The following is a 27,936-nucleotide window of genomic DNA, read 5'->3' on the forward strand; positions in this document are numbered from 1 at the left end:
AAGTTTTTCTTTCTCATAGAGTTAAAAGAAAAAAAAATGAACCAACAGAAGAAACCTGATGCTTTTCAAAGCCTTTCTGCAATGTCACTTTTAAATATGGGCCCAGGAGTAAGAAGTGCCATAAAGCACATAAAGTTCAGGACAAATTGTGAAGATGAAATACTGAAATATCACAGAGCTTGTAAAATGGAGATAACAGATAATAGACTTTAAAGGAGAGAAAGAGAGATTTGGAAAGGACCCAAAAATGATGATGAGGTGATATATTGATGAGTCTTGATCCCTGAATGGTAAGGGGTTAATGGAAGCAGAAAGGTAAGCTGGAATGAACAGGAGGTAAGTCAGTTCTTGAGAGAGAAGAGAAATCTCAGGAAAATGAGCTTCAGTAAATTAGAGAGAATCCAGTCCTGAGAAGCAAAAACAACAAAGAAAAGAAAAAAAAGGAGAAAAAGGTGGAATCTGGCTGGCTGGCTGAGACAACATAATGAAATTTTGAAGTCAGAAACGAGTTGGAAAACAACAGCAGGAAAGACAGAGAGAAAAAGCAGCCATTTAGAAGAAATAGCCTGGTACCACATGGAATGGCACAAGTGGGAAGCATCTCTCAGAAATTAGGCCAAAGAGTTGACAACCACCTCAGAGCCTGGAAAAACACAGCTCATCAAGAAGCACCTGCTGAGCACAGCACGTTCAGCTCCACAGCCTCCTGCCTGGGGTGGGAAAACCAAAATCCCACAATAAGGGCTCTGGGGGAGAGTTGATCAGGAATACAAACAACTATAATTATTTAGAAAGCAGGAAGGATGCAGAGATGGACAGTGGCTGAGAAAACACAACACCCCTGAAGTCCTCCATGTAACTCAGGACTCATGGCACATTCCAGAAGCTGGAAAATGAGATTATGAAAGGAAACTGTGCATTAGCTCACACACAAATTATGTGTGTGAACTAATTCTAACTCTAAATGACAAGATCACAAAATAAATCAAGGGCATTAATCATTATTATTGGCAACAAGGTTAACCACAATCATATTGGATTTTTAATTACCTATATTCCCCTTTAAGCATAAAGTCCCAAGTTAAGTGCTACTTCCAAGGTCCAGGAAGGAACTTGTCTTGCACAGGGGAATTATTCCTTAGCCTGTTCTATTAGTGGGCATTAAAAACCCACCATTACACCCAGACCAATCACTTACAACACACCCAGCTCCCTGGCTCTGCCTGGGAACAGAACTGAGAAGGTTTTCCAGCAAAAAAGAAAAAATGAATCCAAGAGAAAAGGCCAGGCAAAGCAGCAATTAACCCAGCAAACTGCAGGCTCTGGGCAGACTTTCTTACATGGATTATGAAGTACTTGAGTCTGGGCCATAATTCCTACCCTCTTGGGTTAAGTGCTCTATAGGCCTTGAACAAAGATGGCACCATTTAATATTCCCATGTTCCTGAACTGCTTCTTGTTGGAGTTAAACCACCTGACAGAGGGACCACAGCTCACCCAGGCACCTAAACCCACCCCATCAAGTGCATGGTTTGCTGAGGGATGCACCTGCAGCAGCACAGGCATCCAACACTGGATTTGAAATCATGGAATCATTACAGTTGGAAAAGACCTCCAAGAACATCAAGTCCAAGCTTTAACTGAATACCCCCAGGCCCTCTAAACCATATCACAAAGTGCCACATCTTAGGCGTTCACACATTTTTTTAGCACCTCCAGGGATGGTGGCACCACCACTGTCTGAGCAGCCTGTTCAGATGTCTGACCACCCTTTCAATGAAGAAATTTTCCCTAAAATCCAACCTGAACCTCCCCTGGCCATTCCCTCTCCTCCTGTCCCTGTTCCCACAGCCCGACCCCCCCCAGTGTCCCCTCCTGTCAGGGAGCTGTGCAGAGCCAGAAATTCCCCCTGAGCCTCCTTTTCTCCAGCTGAGTCCCTTTCCAGCTCCCTCGGCCTCTCCTGGGGCTCCAGCCCCTTCCCCAACCCTGATCCCTTCCCTGCACATGCTCCAGCCCCTCAGTGTCCTTCTTGCAGTGAGGGGCCCAAAATTAAACCCAGGATTTGATGAGCAGCCCCCACCAGCACCCAGCACAGGGGGATGGTCACTACCCTGGTCCTTTCCTCAAAAGAGTGATAAAAAAATTCTAAAAAATACTTTAAAAATACTAGATCCATGTATGTTTGAATGGCAGAACTCACTCATAGAAATGGGACTTGGAGATGGAGAGGAAGCTGCAGTCTCTGTTGGCCTTGATGGTGAAGATGAGTGGCTCCCCAGTGAGGACAGCGAGCTGGCCCACGAGCTCCCCAGGGTGGGTGATGAAGAGGCAGGTGTCCTCCTCAGAGTCAATCTTCCTCTGGTACACATGGAGCATCCCCGAGACCACAAAGCAAACATTGACATCCTGGAGCAAATGGAGGAAAAAAAAAACCCTCAATAAAAATCCCTCAGGATTTTAAAAGCAATTATCCCAGTGACAGCACTATCACGACTGATCTGCTTCCCAGAAAGCTCCCCTATAGCTTTTGAACAATTAGGTGGTAAAATAAGACACAATAGTGAATTATTAAAAGCAGGTTATGAATATTTAAATCTAAGCAGGCACAATATTGAAAAACGGGTTCCTCTTTGGGTGATTATGAAAAATGAAGCTGCATCTCTGAGATACCAAGAAATAACAAGAGATTAGGAGAGGGGGAGATAATGGGGAATCACAGCTGCAGGATGAGGGGCATGGCAGGTCAGCAGAGCAGAACCCAGCACTGAAACTGGAGCTGCCCATCATCTGTTTTGCTTAAGCTCCTCTATTTCCACAGGATTATTATAAATGAAGCTTGTTATACCCCAAACACACTTTGCTGTAAATGAATAATGCAGGGTTGGTTTTGTATGAGGGCTTTACTGCAACTGAGTGGCATCACAAAAGCCCAAAGTGCAGGGTGTGAGAAAAGGCTTCCCAGCCCCCAGAGCTGCTGAGGAAGGAGGAAGGTGGGACAGTCCCCAGAGTCCCCCAGAGCTGACCCTGGTGCACCAGTCCTGTGAGCAGGAGGGCCAGAGCTGGGGGTGCTGCACCTCCAGAAGAGATGGCTTGGGAGGGCACAGCAGGGAATGGCTTATTGCCATCAGTGTGTACAAACACCTCCTGGAGGGGCACAGACCAGCAGCACTCACCTGATCTCCCTGCCTGGACAGCACAGTGCCAGCAGTGACCTGATGCAGCGTCACTTTGCCGTTCAGCAAGGCAGGATTCTGGAGAAGAAAGGGGGGGAGGCACAATTTACTGCTCTGTGCACAGGTAAAGGTCCCAGAATGTGAGGCAGCACCCAAATAGAGTAAGTAAGAGTAACAGTTAAGACTATGTTACAAGCACTTGAATCTGTTTAATTACTGCACCTATTTTTATATTTTTCTACACACCAGAAATTTCTTCCAGAAGAGAAAAAAACATTTAACTGATCACACTTGGATTCCTAAGGATTTTCTATTTATCAATTTTCCCCTCAGACTCTTTAAAGGGTCTATAATGAAAAGAGACCTGTATTAGCTGGCATGAAAACCATGAAACATGAAGCTACTTTGAAAGGAAGGTGAAATTAGAGGAGACTCTCTACATCATGGAGTAACAGGACAAGAGGATCCAGCACTGGCTTTGTCCCAGCCCAGCCCTGGGCTCACAGCTGAGCAAAGCAGATTTTCATACACACTGTGCAATAAAAGCTTCCCCAACCCATAAACTCCTGTGCTCAGGCAGAGAAAAGTGGGAATTCCATTCCCAACTGAAAAGCACATGGGAGGAAAGGTTCTTCCCAAAAGTCACCCTCAGTTTGGACCCCTTGCAATGTCAAGGAGCTGAGTTAGCTGAACCTAAAAATTCCTTTGATCCAAACATTGTTTTCACCACCATAACCCTGAGTGCATTACAGACAAACAGGCATGGAGAGACTTTCCCTTCCATCTCAAAGAACTGCCCACACAATCTGGGCTGCTGTGTGCAGGCAGGACCAAACCCTAATGCTCCAGGCCACCTTTGCTTTGGCACAACTTCCACCCAAACCAGCAAATCACAGAGTAACAGACTGGTTTGGTTTCAAAGGGACTTTAAAGCTCATCCAGACCAGGCAGGGACCCCTCCCACTGTCCCAGGTGCTCCAGCCCCAGTGTCCAGCCTGGCCTTGGGCACTGCCAGGGATCCAGGGGCAGCCACAGCTGCTCTGGGCACCCTGTGCCTCACCACTCATCAAATAAAGAATTTCTTCCTAATATCTAATGTCAGCCTGCCCTCCCTCAGCTTAAGGCCATTCCTCCTTGTCCTGTCACTCCATGCCCACAGTCCCTCTCCAGCCTTGTTACAAATATTCAGAAATTCAGTATTTATCACCACCCCTGAATGGGCTGGGGCAGAAAGCAAGGCTCAGGGATGAGTTCAGGGCTGAGGAGAGGCAGCACAGCCTGGCTCTCACAGCTTCCCTGGGTATCCCAGGCTCTGCCTCAGAGGCAGAAACACTAAAAGCTGCACTCACAAGAAGAACCAATTGAGCACAAGTGCAGAGTAGAATGTGACCCCAGTTATCAACTCCATTCCAGCAGGAGAGCAGCACAGCAGAGATGTAAACACTCCACCAGTGTAATTGCTCTGTTCCATTCTGGGTTGAAAAAAAATAGTGCAAGTAAAATAATCACAATTATTTTTTACACCTACTGCTGATAAAAAGAACATATTTTCATCAAAAATAGTTTTATTAAGCCAATCTGTTTCATGGGAACATATCCAATGCAGAGAACCTGACAAGCACCTGTCAAAATATTTCAGTTCAGCAATAGCAACTCAACTAATTTCTATAATGTTTATTCTATATTTAGACATTTATGCTTGTATAGTATTATCTATTCTTAAAGCCAAAGTTGTAACTCTGAAAGTACCTCTCAGTAGGGGAATTCAGGCTCCCCCACGAGCTCTACTTATCAAAAGCATTTTCAGGCTGCATTAGCTCAAAAAAATTGCTGCAAAGATTTTCTTCATGTCTGAGACTACTTAAGTAGTGGGATAGATCGTACTCAGAGCTGTGAAAGCCTCAGCATTGGAGATCTTTAAGAAGCCAAAAACCTGCCAGAAATGACTTAGCAATATCTGATTCTGCCTCAGGCATGGAAGGGACTGAGTGACCTCCAGGCAGACCTTGGTATCCTCCTTGGCTGTGCTATTACTGCCCCATTAAGCAATAAAAGAGCTGACAAATAAAATCCATCCTGTCTCTCTCAGATGGGTGAGACAGCAAACCCAAATTCAGCATTGCACAGTTACAGGGTTTAGGTTAAAACCCAAATTCAGCATTGCACAGTTACAGGGTTTAGGTTAAAACCCAAATTCAGCACTGCATAGTTACAGGGTTTAGGTTAAAACCCAAATTCAGCATTGCACAGTTACAGGGTTTAGGTTAAAACCCAAATTCAGCACTGCATAGTTACAGGGTTTAGGTTAAAACCCAAATTCAGCACTGCACAGTTACAGAGTTTAGGTTAAAACCCAAATTCAGCACTGCACAGTTACAGAGTTTAGGTTAAAACCCAAATTCAGCACTGCACAGTTACAGAGTTTAGGTTAAAACCCAAATTCAGCATTGCACAGTTACAGGGTTTAGGTTAAAACCCAAATTCAGCACTGCACAGTTACAGAGTTTAGGTTAAAACCCAAATTCAGCACTGCACAGTTACAGAGTTTAGGTTAAAACCCAAATTCAGCACTGCACAGTTACAGAGTTTAGGTTAAAACCCAAATTCAGCATTGCACAGTTACAGGGTTTAGGTTAAAACCCAAATTCAGCACTGCACAGTTACAGGGTTTAGGTTAAAACCCAAATTCAGCATTGCACAGTTACAGAGTTTAGGTTAAAACCCAAATTCAGCACTGCACAGTTACAGGGTTTAGGCTAAAACCCTGCATTGATCCCCCTCCATTATTGATCACAAGCATTTAGGGAAAATAAGTCATTACCCCAAAAATATCCATCTCCCAGCAAGTTTCTTTCTTTGCAGGACTGTAATAAATGATTGCAAGAGGAAACTAAACAAATTTGGGTACAATAGTAAATGTAAGAAGCAACAGAGGTTATTTCTGGGCAAAAAATTAGCAGGGGTTTACAGTGCAGAACTGAAAACACAAACCAACTATAAACAATTTAAATAAAGCAATAATTAACTGGGACAAATAATATTTTAGTTGAAGGAAATTCCCTTGTAACTCATAAAGAAGAGATGCAACATGACTTAACCCTCCCCATTGTAACTGCAGATAAAGCTGAAAACACACAAAAACTGTATGGAATTGAAAACCATTCATGACAGAGATCCAAGGAATTCAAATTACTTAAAACGAAAGGGAAAAAAAGAAAATTTTAATTCTGAAGTCAGATACCTAAAGGCTATCTGAAATAATACCTCTCTCCTAGAGACATTTTCCCCCTCTGTCACATGAAAAAAACCCCAAACCTACCATCTGTCATCAAAACATCCTAATTTTATTCCCTCTGACTGGCTGATTTGAAAAATGGCAACTTAAAATGTTTCTATCCAGCTAAGATCTCATGTTTTTAAGGGAAGAGCTTAAAAGAATTCCTTTTCTTTCCTGTAAGCAACATTGAACACAATTATTTTGTATACAGTAAGATTCTTCTTGCATTGCCTATAAAATAATCAACTGCTGCTATTCCTGCATGGAAAAAAAAATTGAGCTTTCAATGACATTTCTGGCATTTGGCCACATCCTACCAGATTCTAATTTGCTTGTAAAAAACTAAGGTGTTTGAAAATCCTATCTCATTTTACTACTATTTAGATCTTCATGCTACAAACTCTGCCTATTAAGTGGTACATTTTGAGGACACTGCTGAAATCAACTTTATCTCTAAATTGCTACTTGGTAATTACTGAGAAATTTATTCTAGACTAAAAGAAAAGTGCTGTGATCAGGAGCATTTGAAATCTTGGAATTTTTGCTTGTGATCTGTTAGCTGGATCAGGAACAGAATAGACAAAGTCCTACTTCACTCCTCCTGCAACAAGAATTTATTCTAAAATAGTCTGTAGCCTTTCAAGAGGATATAAATGCCTGAAAAAAACTGAAAATTAAAATAATGAGACAGGTAAGGCTCCTGCAGACTAAGAGACCTCAGATCAGTGATGATGTGGAACAGGCACCTCGAGCCTCACAACTGGGAGCTGAAAGACCCTGACAGGGATTCTGAAGCTGCAAGGGGAAAAATTTTGGAAGTCAGGAGGAAATGCTAAAATCTGGAAGTAAAATCTTTTTAAGTTCTGGCAAATGTAGTTTGGTGACAGCTCTGAAGGCAGGGAGGAGGTGCAGCAGCTGTGCCCAGCCTCTGGCAGCAGCAGCAGACTGAATTATTGCAGAACAGGCTGGAACAAACCAGGGATGGCTGTGACTGACTGAGACAGATGCAGAGCTTCCCAAATTGTCTGATTATCCACATGAACAGACACACCTCTGTAATGAAATGCATCTGGAACGACTGGATGATGGAAAGAATCATTTTCAATCCTTCTTACACCACCAAGGGGCTGCAGGGATCAGGCACAGCCCCTGCCATGGGCACAGGACCCAGCTGGGAGATGCTGCCAGTGCCCCTGGGCAAGTCCAGGGACAATTCCAAACCCAACCCACCCCCTGGGATGCAGTGCCACCAGGATTCATGGGTTCAGCAATCACCTGAACCTTTAGGTGACTCCCCACACTCCTGAGAGCACAGAAGGAGGTGGCAGGAATTGCACATGTTCTGCTTGCAGGGCTAACTCTGCACACAGACAGGGCAGATTCATGCACTGCATTCCAGCCTGGTCTGCAGAAATGGCAGAATAATTCAAATTTATTTCAGCTCTTCTAATGACTTCAACAGGCTCTTGAATAAAACATCCAGCCCTTCTCCAGCATACTGAGGAGACAAACCCACTTTTCAGTTGCTGGCAGAAGAGATGAAAAGCAGAAGCAAAGCCAGTTCCCCTTGCAATAACTCACATCAAGTTTCATCAGGGATGAGAGGTCTTTCTTTGCTGCCTCCACGATGGCATCAATGTGTTTGCTGTTACAGGAGTCCTGCACAGCACTGTAATGGAAAACTGCTGAAGGAGTTTCTGTCACTGTCACTGTCTTCTTCAAAATCGACTGCAAAGAGAAGAAACACAACAAAGATCAGCTTAAACATCAAAATTGGCACCCACCTGGCCAAAATTTGCTTTTATCATCCACATTCTCTACCCACCACAACTGGGGGTCTCCAAAAAAAGAAATCTAGGTTTCCAAAAAAGCAACAGCTTGCTAACTTCATTATCCCCGTATTTTTCTGCACAGCCTGACACTTGAATCAAACAAAGTTACTCATCACAGCTTGTGAAAGGGAAGGAATAAGAGACTTCAGAAACTGGGCTGTTGCCAGCTTGATGGAACTAAAACTTTATCAATCCTGAACACAAAGATGGAGGAAAAGAGAAAATGTCTGTCAAGGTCACAGTAAGCAAGAGCACCATTCCAGATTTTAAGCTGCAGTTGTATAATTCAAGAGTGTTTCTGTGCTCTTGACTTCCAGGTCAGCATTTGTAAAAATCAGACCACAAAAATAAAAATAGATTTATAAATAACGACTGGAAGCCCACAGCTGATACAAGTTTTTAGTTTCTTGCTGTAAAGTACTTTTCACAAATAAAGCATGGTCTGACAAATCCAAATAATCCATTTAATGAGTCAGGGCAAGAAAATACTTTAGCAGTTGCAGCAGTGGCTTCCCATTGCTCACCAAGGGAATCTCCACAGAATTTCAAGTTGTGCCTTAAAATTACTTGAAAGCCACTAAAATCTATGGAAAACCCCCTAAGTTAAAAAAAAAACAAAAAAACAAAAAAACCCAAAACAATAATACAAAAACATTCAAGGCAGGTTGGATGGTGTAGAGGAAGGAGTCCCAGGCCATGGAAGGGGGATTGGACCAGCTGGGCTGCTAAGGACCCTTCACCCCAAACCACTTGGGGATTCTGTAAATCCAAATATTCCAAACTGCACAGAGCTGCAAGGACAGTGCTCTGAAGGGAGGGAGAAAACACTGAAATGGCTCCAAGCAGGATGGGGAAGGGAAAAGGAAAAAGGGGAAGGGGAGAAGGTGGGGAGAAGGGGGGGAGAAGGTGGGGAGAAGGGAAGGGACAGGCGGGGCTCTGGGCAGCAGCAGTGCAGACCCACCTTGGCCACAGCAGGGCTGCCAGCACCATCCTCAGGGGAGAGCTGCACCCTGGCCCTCTCGTAGGCCATGTCCATGTCAGACTTGGCACTGCTGGAATTGTCTGCAACAACACAAAAACCCTGCTCTGAGCACCTCCTGCACTGCAGGTTCTCAGAAACAGCAGGTGACACACCAAGGGGAGCAACTTTAGCAAGTGGCAGCTTCATGTTCCTGTTATTCCCCAGTTCCTATTCACCTGGAAGTTTCAATCTTCCCATCTGAGCTCAGGTGTAAAACACATCCCAGAATTGCCACTCCACTCCTGTACAGTCATTATTTGAAGGTTTTTTTGGGGGGCTTTTTGTCCACTGAGATTTGGCAGAGCACTGCAGAGAGGGAGCTCCTGAGAACTTAAAACTTGTGGAAGGAGCAGAAACCCTGACAGAGCCTCCCTGGAAAACCATCCCCTAGGTAAGAAATTGCTTCCTTAGAATAACTAATACTAGAAATATCTCACCCCCTCTTGTAGGCCTCCACTTTCTCTCTTTGTGAGTTAATGGGTTCTTTTTTGATCCCTTGGGTGATTGGTCACTTTTTACCTAAAACCTTTAAGTAGTTGCTTAGCTTTTCAATCCCTGATATTACTGGTTCATTTTCTAAGGCACCCTAACCCTGTAAAAGCCCCTTTAATGCCTCACATATTCAGACCCCTGCTCAGATCCCTCTGTAGATGAAATAAAGTATCTGCAGAACCTCTGTGCAGCTTTCTCCATCTCTGTTCTCTGCTGGCCAAGAAGGAACTCTGCAAACTGAGCAAACCCACTCCAAGAGCTGATGGCCCAGACTCCAGGCTTGCATTTAATTATCTTGTGGCTGAAATCTGCCTGAGACACCAGGAGAAGCTGTTCCTTACAGAATTTCTTATCTGGGCTTCTTGTGGCAGCTCAGGGCAAACCTCAAGCTCCACCAGGCAAAAAACTTTCAGGTGTTTTTTTTTTTCTGCAGAACTGCCTGAAGTGATGCTGCTGATGGTTCATATCAGCTGCTGCATCTTATTTTCCATACTCTACAAATCCTTGAAATCCTTCATAGGATTGACATTAAGTTTTGGGGCCAATTTCCTCATTTGTGAGAGCAGCTCTGAGCTCATCTATTGCTCCTTCTAGATGTTGATGGGTTTATAGAAAATATGGGATCTGCTGAAGAAATCTTTATTTCTTTTAAAAGCCTTTTTGGAAAAATTAAGCATATTTTCTACTCAGTTCCACATCCATTGAAGTCACAGCCTGAAGATTTACAGATGAGTTTAAAAATCATGCAGAAACTGCAATTTCCTTTAACAGATAAATCTATAATAATTTCAATCTTATTTCTATGCCTAATATAGCTGCAAAATAGACTATTCAGGAAAGTTTACATTTTCTTTCTTGTACCTTTTGCCTTCAGTCACTACATCATTCTTACACTTTTCATTTTATAAACACAAATTGCTGCTCAGGAATAAACTGGGCCTTTTGGAAAGGCAACTGTCTTTCCTGACTGGTAAATTCTGTCATAAATTCAAGTTTTTAATTCTGAATTCTTTCCCACCTGTCCCACCCAAGAGACACACACCTGAATTTGCCCAGGATTGCCCCAAGCTTTGGGAAGTTGGCTTTTGGAACCAACACTGACACCTTTGTGATCTATGACCATGTGGCAACACCACCCTACCACACAGGGCTGTCCATAAATTTAATTTCAAAACCACAATTTTTATTTTGAAGGGACTTCACTCCTATCTCCCACCCCAGCTAAGCCAAGGGAAGAATCCCACTGCCACAAAAATTCAGATCTCCCTCAGAGTACTCTTCCCATGTCATTCTGAGGAAATGGCCTTGAGTACTGCCAGGGGAGATTTAGATTGGATATGAGGAAACATCTTTTCATGGAAAGGGTTGTAAAATACTGGCACAGGCTGCCCAGGGCAGGGATGGAGTCACCACCCCTGAAGTGTTCAAAGGACATGAGGGTGTGGCACTTGGGGACATGGTTTAGTGGGGAGCACCAGGGTGGTGCTCAGACAGCTGGACTTGAGGATCTTAAAAGGTCTTTGCCAACCTTAACCATAATTCTGTGATCTACAAATATAAACAAATCCTTGCACATTTCAAACCTGCCCCTGGGATCATAAGAAAGTTATTCAATCATCAGCCTCCAAACAAGAAACCAAACAAGTTGACCCAAAATGACTGTCATCAGAACTTACAAGCCATAAGATAAAAATGAAAAATAAATAGTAATGCTGTTGATGCTATGAACTGAATTTGCTACACACTGCAGCATTAAAGACCCTAAATCAGTTATAAAACTGGGATAGTAGAAAGAGCAGTTCCTTATGAGCTGATCTCCCTGTCCCCCAAATCCAGGGTCAGGGTCCTATTTTTCTCCACACAAAGCCAGTACATTATAAAGCAGAGCAGCCTGAGCTGGCAGAAGCCATTCCCTCATCTACACAACTGCTATGTTTCAAGTTAGATAACTACACACAAAAAAAACCCCAGAAGAACAAATTACAGACAGCTCCAGGAGCAACTGAGGCACAAGTGTTTTCTCCCAAAGCAATTTTTAGCAGTGTTTATTAATTCTAACAACAAGCAAATCAAGGAGATGTTGAGATAACAGCACTTGTATGACTCTAACAGTTTTCTCCTCTCTGAATTAATAATAAACATGATCAATATTCCATGGAGTCTGAACACACAGTAAACAGTGGAATAGAAACTGAAGCAAGATCTTGATCTTTTCATTACAGACATCAAGACACTTCCTGTGCAAGCCAAACAGTGAGATCAGCTCTGTTAACTGAGGCAAATCATAATTACCCAAGTAGATATGCTCCTTCTGCCAATAAAAATTAATTTTCTCTCTCTGCTAAGCTCTGTGTACCCTGGCATAACTTTTATGACACATAAAAGAAGAAAGGAAGGACAAATGGACATATCCACTGAGCAGTTTGCAGGGATCCTTCCATATTAAAGCTCCTAAAAACACCCAAGGACTGTCCCTGAGAATGGCACAGTCTGCACAGGCAGAGCTCACTGACCTGCCTCCTCTACCTGGGGAAGGGGCTGTGTTCAGGGCAAGGATTAATTAATTTACCACTTAACCAAGTCTGCTGGTGCATCTTCTAGTTCCTAGTGCAAAACAACCTCACACACATGAAAGCCAAGGCAAGTCTTGTGTGGGTCAGTCAGTATTTTCTCTGAATTTGCCTCCCTGCCTTAGAAAGATGATCTACTGCCCCTAGACAAAATCCTATTTCTCCAGCACATCCACCCCTCTGGACACTAACATGGAAACCATGAAGAAAATCTAACTGGGACCTCTTACACCTGCCCAGCAGGAACTGAGGAGGAAACAAATCAACCCTCCAGTGTTAAAACTGAAGGAAATCCCCATTGCTCTCCCCTGTGCACACCAAAAACTCCATGTGGCAGCAACAAGTGACACAAACCTTAGCTGGGGACAGCTCTCAGTGCTCAGGGCTCCCTCAGCTCTTCAACCCCTCATAGTATGTTCCTTTTTCCTAAGTCACTTCATAGCCATGGTGAGCAATAAAAGCATCTTCTGAAGTACCCAGGGCACCCTTATTCCACTGATGACACATTTCTCTATTAACAGTGCCTGAGCATGACCTTGGAATTCCCTCACAGTGGTTAATTTATTACTCATCCAACAGACACACATGCCTGTGATTCCCACAAGAACAAGTTTCTCCTCCTTGGAACACAAAGCTGCTCTAAACACCAGGCCCAGAGGAAAATGTCTAGAGTGGAGTAACTAAAGTTTCCCAAAATGATACTGCAGCATCAAACCAGCTCAGCCTCATAAATGTCTCCTCAGAGCATCCCATGATCCATCACCTTTATTATCCACTCCCAAGAACATTCCTCTAAAAGCAGCAAAGCCATCTAATGTGCTTTTTGGGACAATCAGCCAAGCAAGAAACTGTGTCATCTTCCATGTGAAAGATGATGGCCTATCATCATAATTCAGTTTGTTTCAGTAATATCAATTAATAAAGCTCTTCATTTGCAGGTTTTGGAAGCCAAATGATGTTCCCATTGCTGATAATGACAGCAAGGGAATGCTCTCTGGGATAACAGTCCATTTGTTACTAAATAATCTTTTGACCAATGAGTTAGGAAGCAGCACCACTGCAAGATGATTATCTGCCATGAACAGGATTGCAAGATGATTATCCACCATAAACAGGAAAATTATCTAGCCCAGCACTCCAGAGATCACGTGGTTTCTCCCAAGATTAGATAAATTACATATTTCCCACAATTTTGCCAACACTACTTACTAGAAGCCTCTGTAGACCCTGCATAGGGAGGTGATGAAAGGCTTCTTCTGAAAACATGCTCAGAGTTTTCTGCACCAGAAATCCTCAGTGTATCTGAAATTTAAAAACAAATGTTGTAAACACAAGGTATCCCCTAATAAAGTAAGTTTCACTATCAACAAGAAACTTGAACTACCCTCTATTAAAGGCTGACTTAAAGATTCTGAAACACTGACAATAAATATTGTTTAAACTTTTTTCCTGGTTTTGATTTAATTAATCTTTTTCCATCTGCAGAGGCAAAATTCAGCTCCATCTATATTCCTGGCTTTACCTTCAGTATTGAGTCTTTAGGCTGAAAAGACACATATCCAGCAATTCTTCTGCTGGTGTCTACAGTGCTGATTTTTCCCAACTCCCTCTCTGCATTCTAAATAAGGAATCACTTATTTTTCCCCTTTCCTTCATTCCTCAGTATCACAAGAACACAGTAATATTTCCCCATTGAAGCTAAGGACTATCCAAAGGCTTCAATCTGAAATTAATCTAAGCCAATCCTTAGCTACTCTGATAAAATAAAACCCTCTGATCAATAGCAGCCATATCAACAGTGGAACAAATGCAGTGAAAGGACACAGGGGAATGGCCTCATGCTGAAGGAGGAGACTGGATTTGGGGAGGAAATCCTTTACTATTAAGGGCAGTGAGGCCCTGGCAGCTGTGGCTGCCCCTGGATCCCTGGCAGTGCCCAAGGCCAGGCTGGAGCACCTGGGACAGTGGGAGGGGTCCCTGCCATGGCACTGGGTGAGCTTCAAGATCCCTCCCACCCCAAACCTGCCTGGGATTCTGTGAGGAGTACAAAAACAACAGAAGATCCCAGAGGACAGTTCCCCCATGTTCCCAGCAGCATTACCCATTTCCAGTGCTTCCCCAGACTTCTCAAACTTCTCCCCACGATCCTCCTCCAGAGCACTGGGTGTTTGTCTCTTCCCTGCCTTGCTGGTGCTGCCTCCTGTGGAGATGCTGCTCAGGGAGATCAGAGGGATGGCTGGGCTCTGCTGGGAGCAGCAAAGGGACACCAACACATCAGCCACCCTTCCCAGGTGTGCCACACCCTGCAGCCTGCACAGCCCCCTGCTACTGCTCAGCTTGTGCTGATCAATCCCAGATCCCCAAGGATGGCTTGCCCTGGGATCTGCAGCTCCCTCAGTGCATCCCAGCAGGGCCTGGCTCTCCCAGCTTGACACCTGGAGATTCCTGACCCTCTGCCAGCACGGGTGCAGCATTTTCCCACTGCTCCAGGCAGAGGTGACACCAATAGCCAACACCAGGACTGCTGAAGCACAGGGCAGAGCACACACAGCACTCTGGAATGATGCACTTGGGAAGCTGAGCCCTCCCCACCAATTCCCCAGGCATCAGTGTAGGCTGGGTTTTATGGGCTGCTTTTACAAGTGCCTCAGTGCTCAAGCACTGTCATTATGAAATGAATATGTAGCATTTGCTTTATGACCTTCTGGAAGGAGGAAATGCTCCCTGTGCCTCAGCAGAGCTGAGGGCCTGCCCCCCACACTCACACAGCTGAAGAGCTCCGTGGTCAGCCCCAGGTAGTTGTGCAAGGCCAGGAATGTCACCCTCTGCAGCCTCACCATGATGATCTGCACACAGGGAGTAAAGAAGCCATGGCAATGGAGTTAGCATTCTCCCACACTTGTTCTGGCATTTAGAGACAATCATGCACCAGAGTACCTGAAAGCATTCTATAAAATACAGACTGTACCCTAAGCTGAGATTCCTTTTTAGCAGCTGATAAATTGAGACAGAGATACATTCAAATGATCTACCAATGACTTAACAATCATTTGATGCATGAGAATCCAGTGTCTTACTCCCAAACACCAAATGCTTTTTGTTTTCTATAAACACCAATAATAAAAATGCCTTGAAATACAAGTATTTGCTTCCAATTTTCCTCCTCATTAAAAAAATTATTCCAGCTCTCCCCATAGAGAACCTGTCCCACAAGCACTCAAACCTAACACTGGAATCAGTGGCCCCTTCCCCTGCCCTGCCAGCCAATTCCCACTCCTGAGCCATCCTCTCCTCTGTATCAGCTCTCAAAGAGCAAATTAATTTGGTGTTAATGATCTGTTCTCCTTCAACCAGCAGCATGAGGAGGTTCATGTGCTGCTCATAAATCCTCCAGAGACCAGAACAGTCTGCAAGGACAAACAGATCCAAAAGTGACAGTGAAGCAGAAGGATGGCCCAGAGTGACTTGTGGGGTCACCCTGTGGCTGCTACACCTGTGGGACAAGGCACCACCCCTGGAAATCCTCAATCCTGATCCCTGCACTTCTCCCACCTGCAGGAGATGCTCACTTGAGAGCTGCCTGAGCCCCTGCAAAGCAAGAAGGTGAGCACAGAGCTGACACAAAGCACAGCTCCCTCAGGAGCTGAGAGAGCCTTCTAAAGTAAAATTCCCACATCAGTCTGAATTCTGAGACTTACAAAGCATCAGCCCTCAGCAAACAGCCCCTGAGGGTGCAGCAGTCCTGTTTCAGGACATGTGAGAGCCTGTCCATGACTCTCAGCCATTCTGGAGCCCTCCTGCTGCTCCAGAGCCCACAGCAGCACCTTCCACTCCCCAAGGACCAACAAACTCACACAGTAAGTCTGGCTGGCAGAAACTCAATTAATGGAGATATATAGATACATAATTTTTTTTTTTTTTTGCCTGTTTGGAATAATGCTGGGTTATCAACAGCCAAGAGAACAGCAGAACAAATCCAAACCTTGATAAGCTGTGCTGAGCAGTTCTGTACCTACCAAAGGATGAATGATGAGCCTGCTGAGCCTCCAAATATCCTCCTATAACCTGGAAATGAGATTGGCTGCCCCTTCCCTCTCAGCTTTACCCACCTGCACCACTCTCACAAGGGTTTCAGGGTATTTCTGGAACACATCCTGGAAGGCACTGGCTGGAAGCCTCAGAATTGTGGAGGGAGTGGCTGCTCGGGCTGAGACGGTTTTATAGGGAGCAGGGTGACCCTAAGAGTGAGTTCAGAGACACTGGGTTAATCCATCAATCCAATCCAATTCCTCCCAAATTCCTGCTGGGCTGCTGTCTGTGTCTGACAGGACAGTCTGACCACAAAAACCTGAGCTGGTGCTCCATGACCAGGGGGAGGCAATGATGGAAAATTTACACCTGCATTAGGGACAGGGCAGGGAAATAAGAGCTCCAGGAGCTGGGTCAGAGTGAGGGAAGTGCCAGGCCCAGCTCTGACACAGTTTTATTGCAGAACCACCCTTCAGAAGCATTGAAATCCCAGCTAGTCAAGGCTGCAGAGAAAAGAGGCTTTGTTGATTTTATTATCTGTACTGACAACCAATTTATTTGCTGCAAAAATAACCCCAGACTCACACAACCAGTGAAAAACACAATAAAATTGTGCAATAATTACAGACATAATGGAAGAAGACAAAAGACAGGCAGACTTCTTGTCTTTTAAGATATATATTTCATATATATATGTATATATATGAAATATTCCATGTGACAAAGTCAAACAGCTTCTCTTTACTGGAGACGTTGAATTACAAAGAATTACTAGACTTTCCTGCTTAAAGGACAGATGGAGAACTAACAAACAAATGAAAAGTGGGTAGAATACAGAGATTTTTTTTCACACTGAAAGGCAAGTCTCTGGGTTTGGATTTTCCCCCTTAAATGAGAATAGATTGCAACAAAAAATCTACTGCCAAACACTTGGATTAAAAAGACAGACAGACAATGCCCCTTTTACCCACTTAATAAATGCTGGAAACAACATCTCTAACTCATAAATTAATTTAATAATCCATCAAATGTTGATTTACACAGTATTTCTAAGATACAATGAGCCTTTCTGCAGCACAGAGCAGGAGAGAAGGAAGAAAAGGAGTTTCTATTTTAACAGCACCTCAAGCTCCAGCAGCTTTCCCCCTCCTGAGCAACAGAAGCACCTTTTTCCCAACACTGACACACAGATGTTAAATGCTGATTACAATCCAAACTGCCTGCAAGACTTGCAGAGCATCACACAACTCAACACAAGCACTTTGAAGGAATTCCTGCCTAAAGAACCCAGCAAAACCCAACAAGAGACTTTCTCTAATCACTCTGGAAAATAAAGCTGCAGCTCTGTCTGCCTGCTGGTATGGAAAGCACCATGAAGCAGATTCTAAAATTAAATTAAATTAATTGGAACCAATATCTTAATTACACCAACTTCAGCTGACCTTTTTATAAAATCTGGGGATGATATTAATAGCTTTGATTTTGAGTTCCTGAGGGATCTGAAATTTTAAACATCTCTTTGACCTACAGTGCAAAGCTGCCAATGTCCTCAATTTTCCCAAGTTTCTTTTAATTAAGTACAGAAATTAACAAATAACATTTCTGTGCCTTGGCTGTACCCCAAAATAAATGCAACAATCCTTTTTTACAGACCAGTCTGAAGTCTGGTTGTACATGAAGTATTAATTTGGACTTCTACTTACATGTAAAAGAAAATGTGTATAGTCTGCATTTAAGCACTGCATTTACCATCAACTGTATTTCCTAATCTCTACAGCAAACATATAGGAAAAAAATAAGGAAATTATTAAATCTTTAGCTGCTGGACAAGGATAAGCATCAAGTTTCCTGAGTTATTCCCAGGAGCAAACTCAGCCCTGGGTATCCCAGAACTCTGATCTCCAGTCTACCCAGTAAAGTGTTTGGGTTTTTCTGGAAAGTGCTCAGTGCTGACAACCTCAGAAAAACAGGGTTAGGATAATAACAGATAACCATGAAGAAGCCTTTTTGTCTAAAGAACAGCCCATTCCTCCAGGTTTTCAGCATGTAATTTTGCCTCTTTAAAATCCCTGCATGAGAGCAGCTCTCCTGAAAGGGCCAACACCACAGCTAATGGGGCTGGAACAGGCAAGAGCTGGCAGAGGAGTGTGAGGAGGAAATATTCCATAATTGTCACTTCTCTCAGATCTAATGGTACCAGCAGCACAGGGAGAATACCATGTTCAAATTATACTATTTTGCAGTCACATACTGAGATGACAAGAACAGTTAAGTTATAATCAGTTATGAAACAGGGTTTTTTTCAACAGAGAACTTTTTGTTCTCAGGGCAGGTAACTATTTACTTCTGTCTCGTTCCAAGAGCTGAAGCATCATCTCCAAGCAGCAGCTGAACTCAGGTGAGAGCTTATGGCCAAAGCCAATCAAGTTTGGTCAAGAAATCTGCTACAAGAGACAGGGATGTTACAAATTCTCCCACCTGCATTGGTAGCTCCTTTTTGCACCCCAAAATCTGGCACGTTCTCCCCATTTCCATGGCTGGATTTTGTCTTCCTCCACTCCTTCCTGACATCCTCCACATCAACACTGCTGCACCGAAAGCTCTTGCAGCCATCAATCACTTCTTTATAACCTCATCTATCTTGTCAGCCCTGCAGGCTCACCTTTATCCAAGTGTTTTTCCAGCTTCTTTTAATCCTGACTTTCATTTTTCCCTCCCTCAATCACTGCCATTTGATCAATATCCCTTCACAGCCTCTTCTTTTTCCAACTTTCTTATCCTAACTATGCCACCAGGCCCTAGTTTTCCTAAGAGCATCTCCACATGGATATAAGAGAAGAGTGACCCCCAAATCTCCAGCAATCAGCATCACATCTCTGCAGGACCAGCTCACTCTGATGAACACTGACTGCTCTGGGAAAAGCTCTGGCTGCACACACAAGCTCCCAGCAAGAGCTGCTGGAAACAGAGACATCAACAAGGCTCAGCTCAGAGATTTCTTTGGTATTAGAGGCAGCAGTATCAAGTCAGAGCCATGAACTGTTCCAGAATACCAGGAAAGGGCCTGCAGCTACTTGGATTCAAAAACTCCCAGTTGCTCCTCAGTTTGGAGAAAGCAGCATCAATCTGTTCTCAGAATGAGGGAGGCTCATGTCACAGCTGCTACCTTTGTATTTAGTAGAACTAAAGGACTTTTCCATGTAAAAGCTGAAAGATTCAGTTAGAAAAGTACCTCTGGTGTGACCTTTCTTTTAGGTCACCAACAAGATCTTGCCACTTCTTACAGCAACCTCAACTCTCCTGCACAACTCTCAATTAAGTGAGGGACCAGCCTGACATTAAATGCTGCAAAAATCAGTCAAAAGAATCACAAACTCAGCTCAGACAACTAAAATCCTCTCTGAACACAGCTAAAAGCCATGTGTTTGGCTTGCAGTGAGATCTGATTCAGGTTAAGGTATCTGCAGGATGTTCTGACACTCACTCACTGATTTGGGATGACACTGAGGGGTCTCCTCTATTCTGATCCAGTGCTACTTTTTCTCTCCTTGCCTACTTTCATGCTACTCCTCTACCTAAAGTGTGCAAGGAACAAAAGGAAGTGGAAAAACAGCAATGAAATAAGCAGTTCACGAAGCTGGGAAGTGAGGAACAAAAGAGTTGTAAAAATAAATGAGAACAAGTTTAGCAAAAACTATTTCAAGGTTTTTTCATTACAGATTCCTCTGCAGACTGCTAACTCTGTTCAGCACACTTTCAATCTTTTTTATTTTTTTTACTTACCAGTGGTATAACTAATGGGAAAGAGAAAAAAAATAACAGAATGAGAATTAAAAATGAAAATAAAACCCAGCAAGATAAAAAATGAATGGCAACCACTTTTTCAAAAAACAAAGCCATAAAGCACTGCTATACAAGGATTTCTTTTCTTACATTCCTTTTGAACAAGCAAGAACATGACTGGTATTCATGTTCCTTAATGATGGCCCTGCTCCACAGAATATTGTCATGAAGAAAATTTACTGGTGGAAGTAACAAGGGCAAAGCTACTTATATGGATTTGAAAAGATATTATGAATTTGATAACAAGAACTAACTTGTACAGTCCAAATTATTCCTTTTCTACAGAGAAAAATGTGACCAAGCTTAAAAAATGTTCTCACTGTCCATAGGTTTTATGGGAGCTACAGACCTACCTAACAGAGATTTACAGATAATGTGGATGCAGAGGTGTGTGCCTGCTTTTGGAAGGGACAAAGAACACTGCAGAGAATCCTTTAACTACTCACACACAGAGTTTTGGTGAACAGAGAGAGCCAAGCATGGCAGAAACAGGACACAAAGTTAAACATGAACAACTTTATGATTAGATTTATCTTCATCCTCTCAAATTCCATCCTATCAAAATCCTTCAAGAAAACACCTTCATGGTTTGTGTATTATCAAACATTTGAATTCAACACCTTCCATTTAGGCATTCCTAAAGGGATTTCAGCAAAACCATCAGTCTAATTTCAACTAAGCAAAATCCACCAATTTTGCACTGAACAGGATCAGCATTCAGCTCATCCTGACCCCTGCCAAAGAGCACAGCCCTCAGCTGGCCACCAGCACCACTGGTGTTACAAAACAAAATCAACCCAAAAACTGGTTTCACAGTATAATTACAGTACTAAAAATGTCAGATGTATTTTCATTAGACTAAATCAAACCAAATTCATTAAGCAACCCATCAAACATGTAAAAGCCCAGACTGCTGGGCCCCAGCCTGGTCCTGCTCCTGCCTGAGCTGTGATTTGAGCAAATCAAACTGTAATCTCAGTTTTCCAGAAATAATCAGGAGTAAACATTTCACAACCACCCTCCACACCACAAAGCTCAGCTTCCACCTGCAAAGGCCTGGGAGGAGAATTAATAAAAACCCCATTTTGCATTTCTGATTCTTTCCCAGGGATGCTGAAGGCTGTTTCCCTGGCAGGCTGAGGGAGGAGCAGAACTCACCGTGATGACATCCAGGATGCTCAGCAGGCTGTGCACGCTGTCCCCTGCCAGCACCTCCTTCACCACCACCTCTGTGCCATCCTGCAAGCACACACACAGTCACTGCAGCCTCACAGCTGCCTTTTGGCAAACCTGGAGCATTTCAGAAAGCTTCTTTTCTCTCTGTTTTTTCCCAGGGATGTTGTGACCTGCTTGTCTTTGCTATGTAACACCAACAAAACAAAGCTTCCTTCACCCAGAGGCAGAATGAGTTCCCTTTACTGAGGGGTTACCTGCCAAGAGGTTGTACAAAACAGGAGCAGCAGAATGTAAAAATGCACAGAAATAAGCCAACTTGATATAATTTCCAAACACAAGCCCACTGAACTTTCAGCCATTGGAAAACTGTTCACATCCAAAAGTTAAAGTTCAGTCAGGAAGAAGGTAAAAACTAAAAATTTAACTTGGCAGAAGGGATCACAAGGACTGGTGCTCAACATTTTAAGACTCACATGGAAAACAAACAATCACTTTTTTCCCTTTGTTTACCCATGTGGATGATTCAGATACCCTTTTAGGGCCCCCTTGGAAACTTAACCCTCAGATAAGAAATCCTTCCTTAGGATGACTCATGCTAGAGAAATATTCACCCCCCTGCAGTGTTATCTTTTAGCGTTTTAATTGGTCCTTTTTTTCTTTTAATTAACTGGTCACCTCTTTACCTAAAACTTTAGAGTAATTGGATAGTCTTCAACTTGTAACTTTATTGGTCACTTCTCAAGCCACCTCAACCCTATAAAACCCCTTTGATATTCTGTGTATTTGGATTTGCTGTTGGACTCTTTCACAGAAATAAAGCTGCCTGCAGAATTTCTGTGAAGCATTCCCAGATCTCTTCTTCACTGGATAAGTGCTGAAAGCAAAATGAAATCACAAAAGAGCTGATGGCCTAAGCCTAGGCCTTGTTTGCATTTTAGCACTCTCTAGCTGACTCTGCCTAAGGCAGCCAGATCTGTTCTATTCAGAATGTTTTATCTGGGCTTGCTGTGGCAGTCTGAGGCAAAACCCCAGCCCTGGCAGCTGCATACCCAGAGATGAATCTGCCTCTTCCACCCCCCAGACAAACCCAGTGACTCCTGCTGGACTGCTCTGAGGTGAGCTTGGTCTCTCCTCTCTCTGTGCCCAAATCCTTTCTGTAACAACCTTTCCAAAGGTGGTGAATGTTTCCAAGCCCACCTTGCACCCTGTCTTCCCTCAATAACTTCTGAATTTCCTATGAGGGTATTTCCAGCTGCCTCATCAGCTTTGTGCTCTGCTCTCTCACCTGAGACACCAGGGACCAGAGCTACAAACCTTGATCTTTACAACCACCACAGCCCCCAAGAGCTGGGATTAATCTCTCCTAAACCACTGCGATCCACATGTCTAAGTTTAATCAATGCTTAATGATCCATGCAAGCCTATCTGCTGTGCCAACAGATTTCTCTCAGGATGTGCAGAGCAGTGGGTTCTTACACTTTCTTGGATGCAAACTTCCAGCTTCCCATCCTGCACCACGTAGATGCTGTCGTCCAGCTGCCCGGGACGGAAGATGTACTCGCCCTCGTGCAGCTGCACAAAGAACATGTGCTTGCACAGCTCCAGGAACAGGGGCTTCTCAAAGTGCCCAAGCACCCTGCAGCAAAGGAAATGCAAAGGGAAAACCTGAAATTGCCACAGTGCTTGGAAAATCCTCCCTAAGTCAGCAAAGCCCCAGGTGGAAAGGGCGGAGGAAGCGCAGAAGAGTGGCTGTAGGGATGGAGCCTCAAAGAGCTCCTCAAAATGAAATAAGGTGCAAGAACAGCATGAAACACAGAGCTGTGGATGCTGGGGCTCTTTTGGGAGACCCTTCCAAGGAATGCAGGCTCAGAAGGAAGTACAGGCAAACTTCCTCCAGCAAACACCAGCATGGCCTGTGCAGGGTGACAAAAATAAAAACCTGCCAGACACATTCTGAGAAAAGTCACCCCAGGAAAGTTCCCCTTTTAGTGCAGCTGCCCTGTCTGTGAAAGCAGGACACACCAGAAATACTGAACAGAGGGAAAAGCTCCTGTCATCTGCATGTAATTGCAAGTTTGGAATATTCCATCTCCTGCACCTGGACTCCAGTCAGTCACTGCCAGGCAGAGAGAAATATGGATTTCACACCTGATCACTCTGCACAGAGCTCCAACAGCTCACATTTATCAAGATCAATCCATCAAATCCTACTGCAACACCAATTAGTCCTTGGAGATCATAATTCCACAGTAGCAAGTTCAGATGCCTGAAACTGCATTTTTATTTGAAAATGTATGACCTTCAGGACTACATTATATCAAAACTGGGAAGAAAAATTAACATCCACAAGCAAACCAAAACTACTGATTGGAAGATCTCCTCCTCTTTGCTATGTCAGCAAATTTAACCCCTTGCTGAAGGGGCACAAAGACCACCCCTTTTTCTTAGTCTGCTAAAGAGCTGTGGGGATTAAGTTGACTTTGATTTATTTGCAACCTTTTCAGGCAGAGAAGTAAAAGATTCTGCAGCCCAGGGAGCTGTCAATATGGTATCTAATTAACATTTACCAATTATGATGATTTTCTATAAAAAAAAATCATCTGATAGAGCCTAAACAGAAGTTTTAATATGCAATACATCTGTTCATGTTAGAGCACCTTTATTTGCACTACTCCCAAACTCAGGCAACAAACCTACTTCCTTTGTTCCCCATCTCTTCTTTAAATTTTTAAAACAAACTCAGCTGTTTTCTAGAAAATTCGAAGTCCCTTATTCTGTCCTTATGCTCAGATGAATTTCAGTCCACTCCCTCAGGATTCTGACCATGCAATTGTAAAATCTGAGATCTGACACAAACTGTCAATTGTTTACATCACTTAAACATCCATCAAAAACAAACTCTACATTTCTCTTCCCATTTAACATTACCTGACATTTTTAAGCATGTACAGGACTTCTGAAGGCAGGTGGGAATTCTTGACATCAAATTCAGTCAGATCTGCCTCTAGCAAAGAAGGAGGAGGTTCTTTCCTCTGCAGAGTTGGACATTCTTTCTTAATACGCAGAATTCTACAAAGGAAAAGGAAGTTCAGATGTTCCCTTAGCTGTACTAATAGGAAATATTGAATTTGTACTAACAGGCAAGGTTAAATAAGTATATAGTAAATACTAAAACTCACCATCCCAAGTTACACATTATCAGTTAGCTAAAACATTCCACCCTGCTGCCTTTCCTCACCAAAACCATCCCAGTTCAGCAAACTCCCAGCTGACCCACAGCTGACAGGACTGGGAAAAACCAACAGCTACAGAAAAGGGCTCTGCTAGGGATAAGTTCAAACAAAAACCCCAATCCAGCCCTCGTGATGTGAATTTTCCCCTTCCCAAAGTCCCAAGTACCTTTTAGCCAGAGATAAAACCTTTGCCCGTTTCCGCATCCTCTGGCGAGGGACGGTGTTCCCAACCAGAGAGTTGGGAAGAGTTGTAACCTACGAGGAAATAATGGAAAAAAAACAGTCACAAAACCCCAAAACCAAAAAAAAACCAACCTGCTAATTCCAGCCCTGCTGAGGCACCAACATATTTACCAGCCATTAGAGTGCGAGCAGAGCTCATGTAACACCTTGGAGGATTGGAATAGCTACTTCAGGATCACTCCCTTTCTATAGAGAATATTTTGATTTTACCAATCAACTACTGCAGTGCTAATGGATGCTAGAGGGGAAATGAGTGGTTGTCATTCAGAAGCACTCAGCATCAGGAAGAGGAGTAAGGCACTGATCTCTGCTCTGGGCCAGGGACAGGAGCCAGGGAAGGGCTGGGGCTGGGTCAGGCTCAGGCTGGAGCTCAGGGCAAGGCTCTTCCCTCCCCCAGAGGTGCTGGCACTGCCCAGGCTCCCCAGGGATTGGGCACGGCCCCGAGGCTGCCAGAGCTCCAGGAGCGTTTGGACACCAGGGATGGACAGGCTGGGATTGTTGGGGGGTCTGGCCAGGGACAGGGGCTGCACTGGCTGATCCTGGGGGGACCCTTCCCACTGAGGATATTCCAGGATTCTATCTGGCTGTGATGGTGACAAACCAAGGCTTTTCCTTGCATTTCCCAGTTCCCAGGTGCCACCCTCTGGAGAAACACCACAACTGCTACACCAAGAAAATCCCTCATTAGGTACATTCAAAACATTCCCAGCTCTCCATTTGTTACCCAAAGAGTTGAATCTCTGTAAAAAGCTTCTGTTGCAAAAGGAATCTTTAATTAGTTTGGAGGGATTTTTTTTTTTCAAGTAAAATCTTGGTATGTTATAAAAAAATAATGAAGCGCAACCCACAGAAGTTTGGGTATAATGTTCTCTGCCTTACTTGGGAAGAAAAGCGAAAAGTAAGATCTAAAACTCAGACAAAAAACTACCTGAAATTATTTTCCCATGTGGAATTCTAAGTATTCTTTATTTATGTGAGTTACATATAAACAGCTTGGCTAAAAATTGTTCAAATTACGATGTTCCACATGGAAATCATGAAGAATATTAAAATCATGAAGCTGCACATACAAAATCTCCTCTCATTGAACATTTTTTTGGCCAAGATCTACTTAAAGACTGACCTGCCATGCAAGATTCAGGGAGCAACCACCCCCTTCATAATGAAACAGCTCCAGCACTGAATATTAAGCCCACCAGTGTCTAATTAAGTCAAAGTGTTTGAATTCACCTCAATGAAGTGTGGGAAGCAGAGGATGGGGCAGTTCAGAGCAGAAGTGTTCCTCCACACAGGCTGACTAAGGAGGGTTACTTCCCTGTACCTTATTTTTCTACAGATGTTGGTTTTCAGTGAGTGCACACCTGGCCTTGGCAGCACAGGGAACAGCCAGAACCCTGTGAGGGTGGGCAGGGCTGGCACAGGGTGCCAGAGCAGCTGTGGCTGCCCCGGATCCCTGGCAGTGCCCAAGGCCAGGCTGGACACTGGGGCTGGAGCACCTGGGACAGTGGGAGGGGTCCCTGCCATGGCAGGGGTGGGATGGGATGAGATTTAAGGTTCCTGCCAACCCCAACCAGTCTGGGATTCTGGGATGTTTAAATAACCATTAACTCCCTACAGGAGTTAGATACTCATTGATTTATTGCTACCCTCCTGACTGCAAATATTTTTCAAAGAGGAAAGGTTTGGCCAGAAAGAGAAGCTCCTGCTGCTCCATCAGCAGCCCAGTCAGTACTGCAGGAGTTCTGAAACATCCACACAACCCCAGTGAGATTTGATGTGTTGAAGGACCTGGGCCAGGCTCAGCAAGTGAAGAATTCAAATGAACACCTCCCAAGCTGGATTTTACCAGTGCCTCACCTTCCTCATGATCTTCCTCCCGTAGAACATCACTTTGTCCCTCTTGCGAAACCTGTACTGAGGCACGTGGGGCTGGAGTTGTTCTGCAACAGAAGCATCACATCAGAAACACTTCAGCAGCTGGAGAGCACTGAGCCCAGCCTGGGGCCTTTGCTCAGAGCAGCTCCTTGGGCAGAGCTTGGAATGCAAACCACCCTGGGGTCCCTCGTTGCCCAGCTCTGGCCAAGCCAGAGCAAGGCAGGGCTGCCCTGAGGCTCCACCTCAGCCCAGAGCAGAGGAATAAAGGCTCCCTGAACAGACAGAAGGGTTGGGAGGCTTTAACCTCCTGAAGGAAACCTCTCATTCAACCATTTCTCCTTCTGTGACAGTGAAATCACAGTAGGGCTGAAATCATCTGCAGAATTCACAGCTGATCCTGAGGCTGACACTGCTCACACAGCAAAGAAATAAAACCTCCAGGTCCTGCAAGTGTCACACCTGGGGAAGTGAATCAACACAAGTTCTCCATCCCTCAAAGCTGTTGTCCTGCAAGAACCACACCTCTAAAGCAAATAGCCACCAGAAAATTACAGAAAGACTCAAGATTGATGGAAAAACTGGTTTTTAAACTTACATGTTTATCAAGTACTTACTAGACTGTCGCACTCTTCTGTACACAACAAACACAACAACTGCTATAAGCAACAGGGCAACTGCAGCTCCAATTGCAATTCCAGTCAGCTGGGAGGGGAATTTAGGGAGAGAGAAGTTAATAACTTTCAATTTCAGTTACTACATACTTTTCAAAGGTGTGAAGAACATTTGGCTCAGTGAGATGTCTAAAACCAAGCATGTTCATACACATTTAATTTTTAATTCAAACATCACATATGAGAGAAATTTAAACTGCATCAGTGACCAGTCCTAAGATCACATGCAAAATGTTCCATGTTTTTCTTCCCAAAGATCTGTGAGCTGATCAACTCGTGGAGGGCAGGAAGGGACAGGACAAGGGGAAGTGGCTTTAAGATGAAGGAGGGCAGGGCTGGATGGGATATTGGGCAGGAATTGTTCCCTGGCAGGGTGGGCAGGGCTGGCAGAGGGTGCCCAGAGCAGCTGTGGCTGCCCCTGGATCCCTGGCAGTGCCCAAGGCCAGGCTGGACACTGGGGCTGGAGCACCTGGGACAGTGGGAGGGGTCCCTGCCATGGCA

General features: G+C 44.0%; 1 protein-coding gene across 4 annotated transcripts in view; it reads right to left on the reverse strand.

The window, feature by feature from the left end:
• The window catches only part of PNPLA7 (patatin like domain 7, lysophospholipase), a 135,286-nt gene that overhangs the window by 103,986 nt on the left and 3,364 nt on the right, over window positions 1-27,936 (reverse strand). For 2 of the 4 annotated variants that reach the window (XM_079324229.1, XM_079324227.1), the window contains exons 4-17: window positions 27,379-27,466; window positions 26,747-26,829; window positions 24,813-24,901; window positions 24,342-24,482; window positions 22,890-23,049; window positions 21,396-21,476; window positions 16,475-16,603; window positions 15,131-15,211; window positions 14,467-14,608; window positions 13,575-13,667; window positions 9,244-9,344; window positions 8,032-8,178; window positions 3,174-3,251; window positions 2,201-2,406 (exon numbers count right to left, since the gene is read on the reverse strand). In XM_079324229.1, the coding sequence (XP_079180355.1) occupies window positions 2,201-2,406; window positions 3,174-3,251; window positions 8,032-8,178; window positions 9,244-9,344; window positions 13,575-13,667; window positions 14,467-14,608; window positions 15,131-15,211; window positions 16,475-16,603; window positions 21,396-21,476; window positions 22,890-23,049; window positions 24,342-24,482; window positions 24,813-24,901; window positions 26,747-26,829; window positions 27,379-27,466 (1,619 nt within the window). Of the gene's footprint in view, window positions 1-2,200; window positions 2,407-3,173; window positions 3,252-8,031; window positions 8,179-9,243; window positions 9,345-13,574; window positions 13,668-14,466; window positions 14,612-15,130; window positions 15,212-16,474; window positions 16,604-21,395; window positions 21,477-22,889; window positions 23,050-24,341; window positions 24,483-24,812; window positions 24,902-26,746; window positions 26,830-27,378; window positions 27,467-27,936 lie in introns of all 4 variants that reach the window. The other 2 variants (XM_079324226.1, XM_079324228.1) reach the window with 1 other exon arrangement.

Source organism: Erithacus rubecula, assembly GCF_903797595.1.
Source record: "Erithacus rubecula genome assembly, chromosome: 21".
NCBI lineage: Eukaryota > Metazoa > Chordata > Aves > Passeriformes > Muscicapidae > Erithacus > Erithacus rubecula.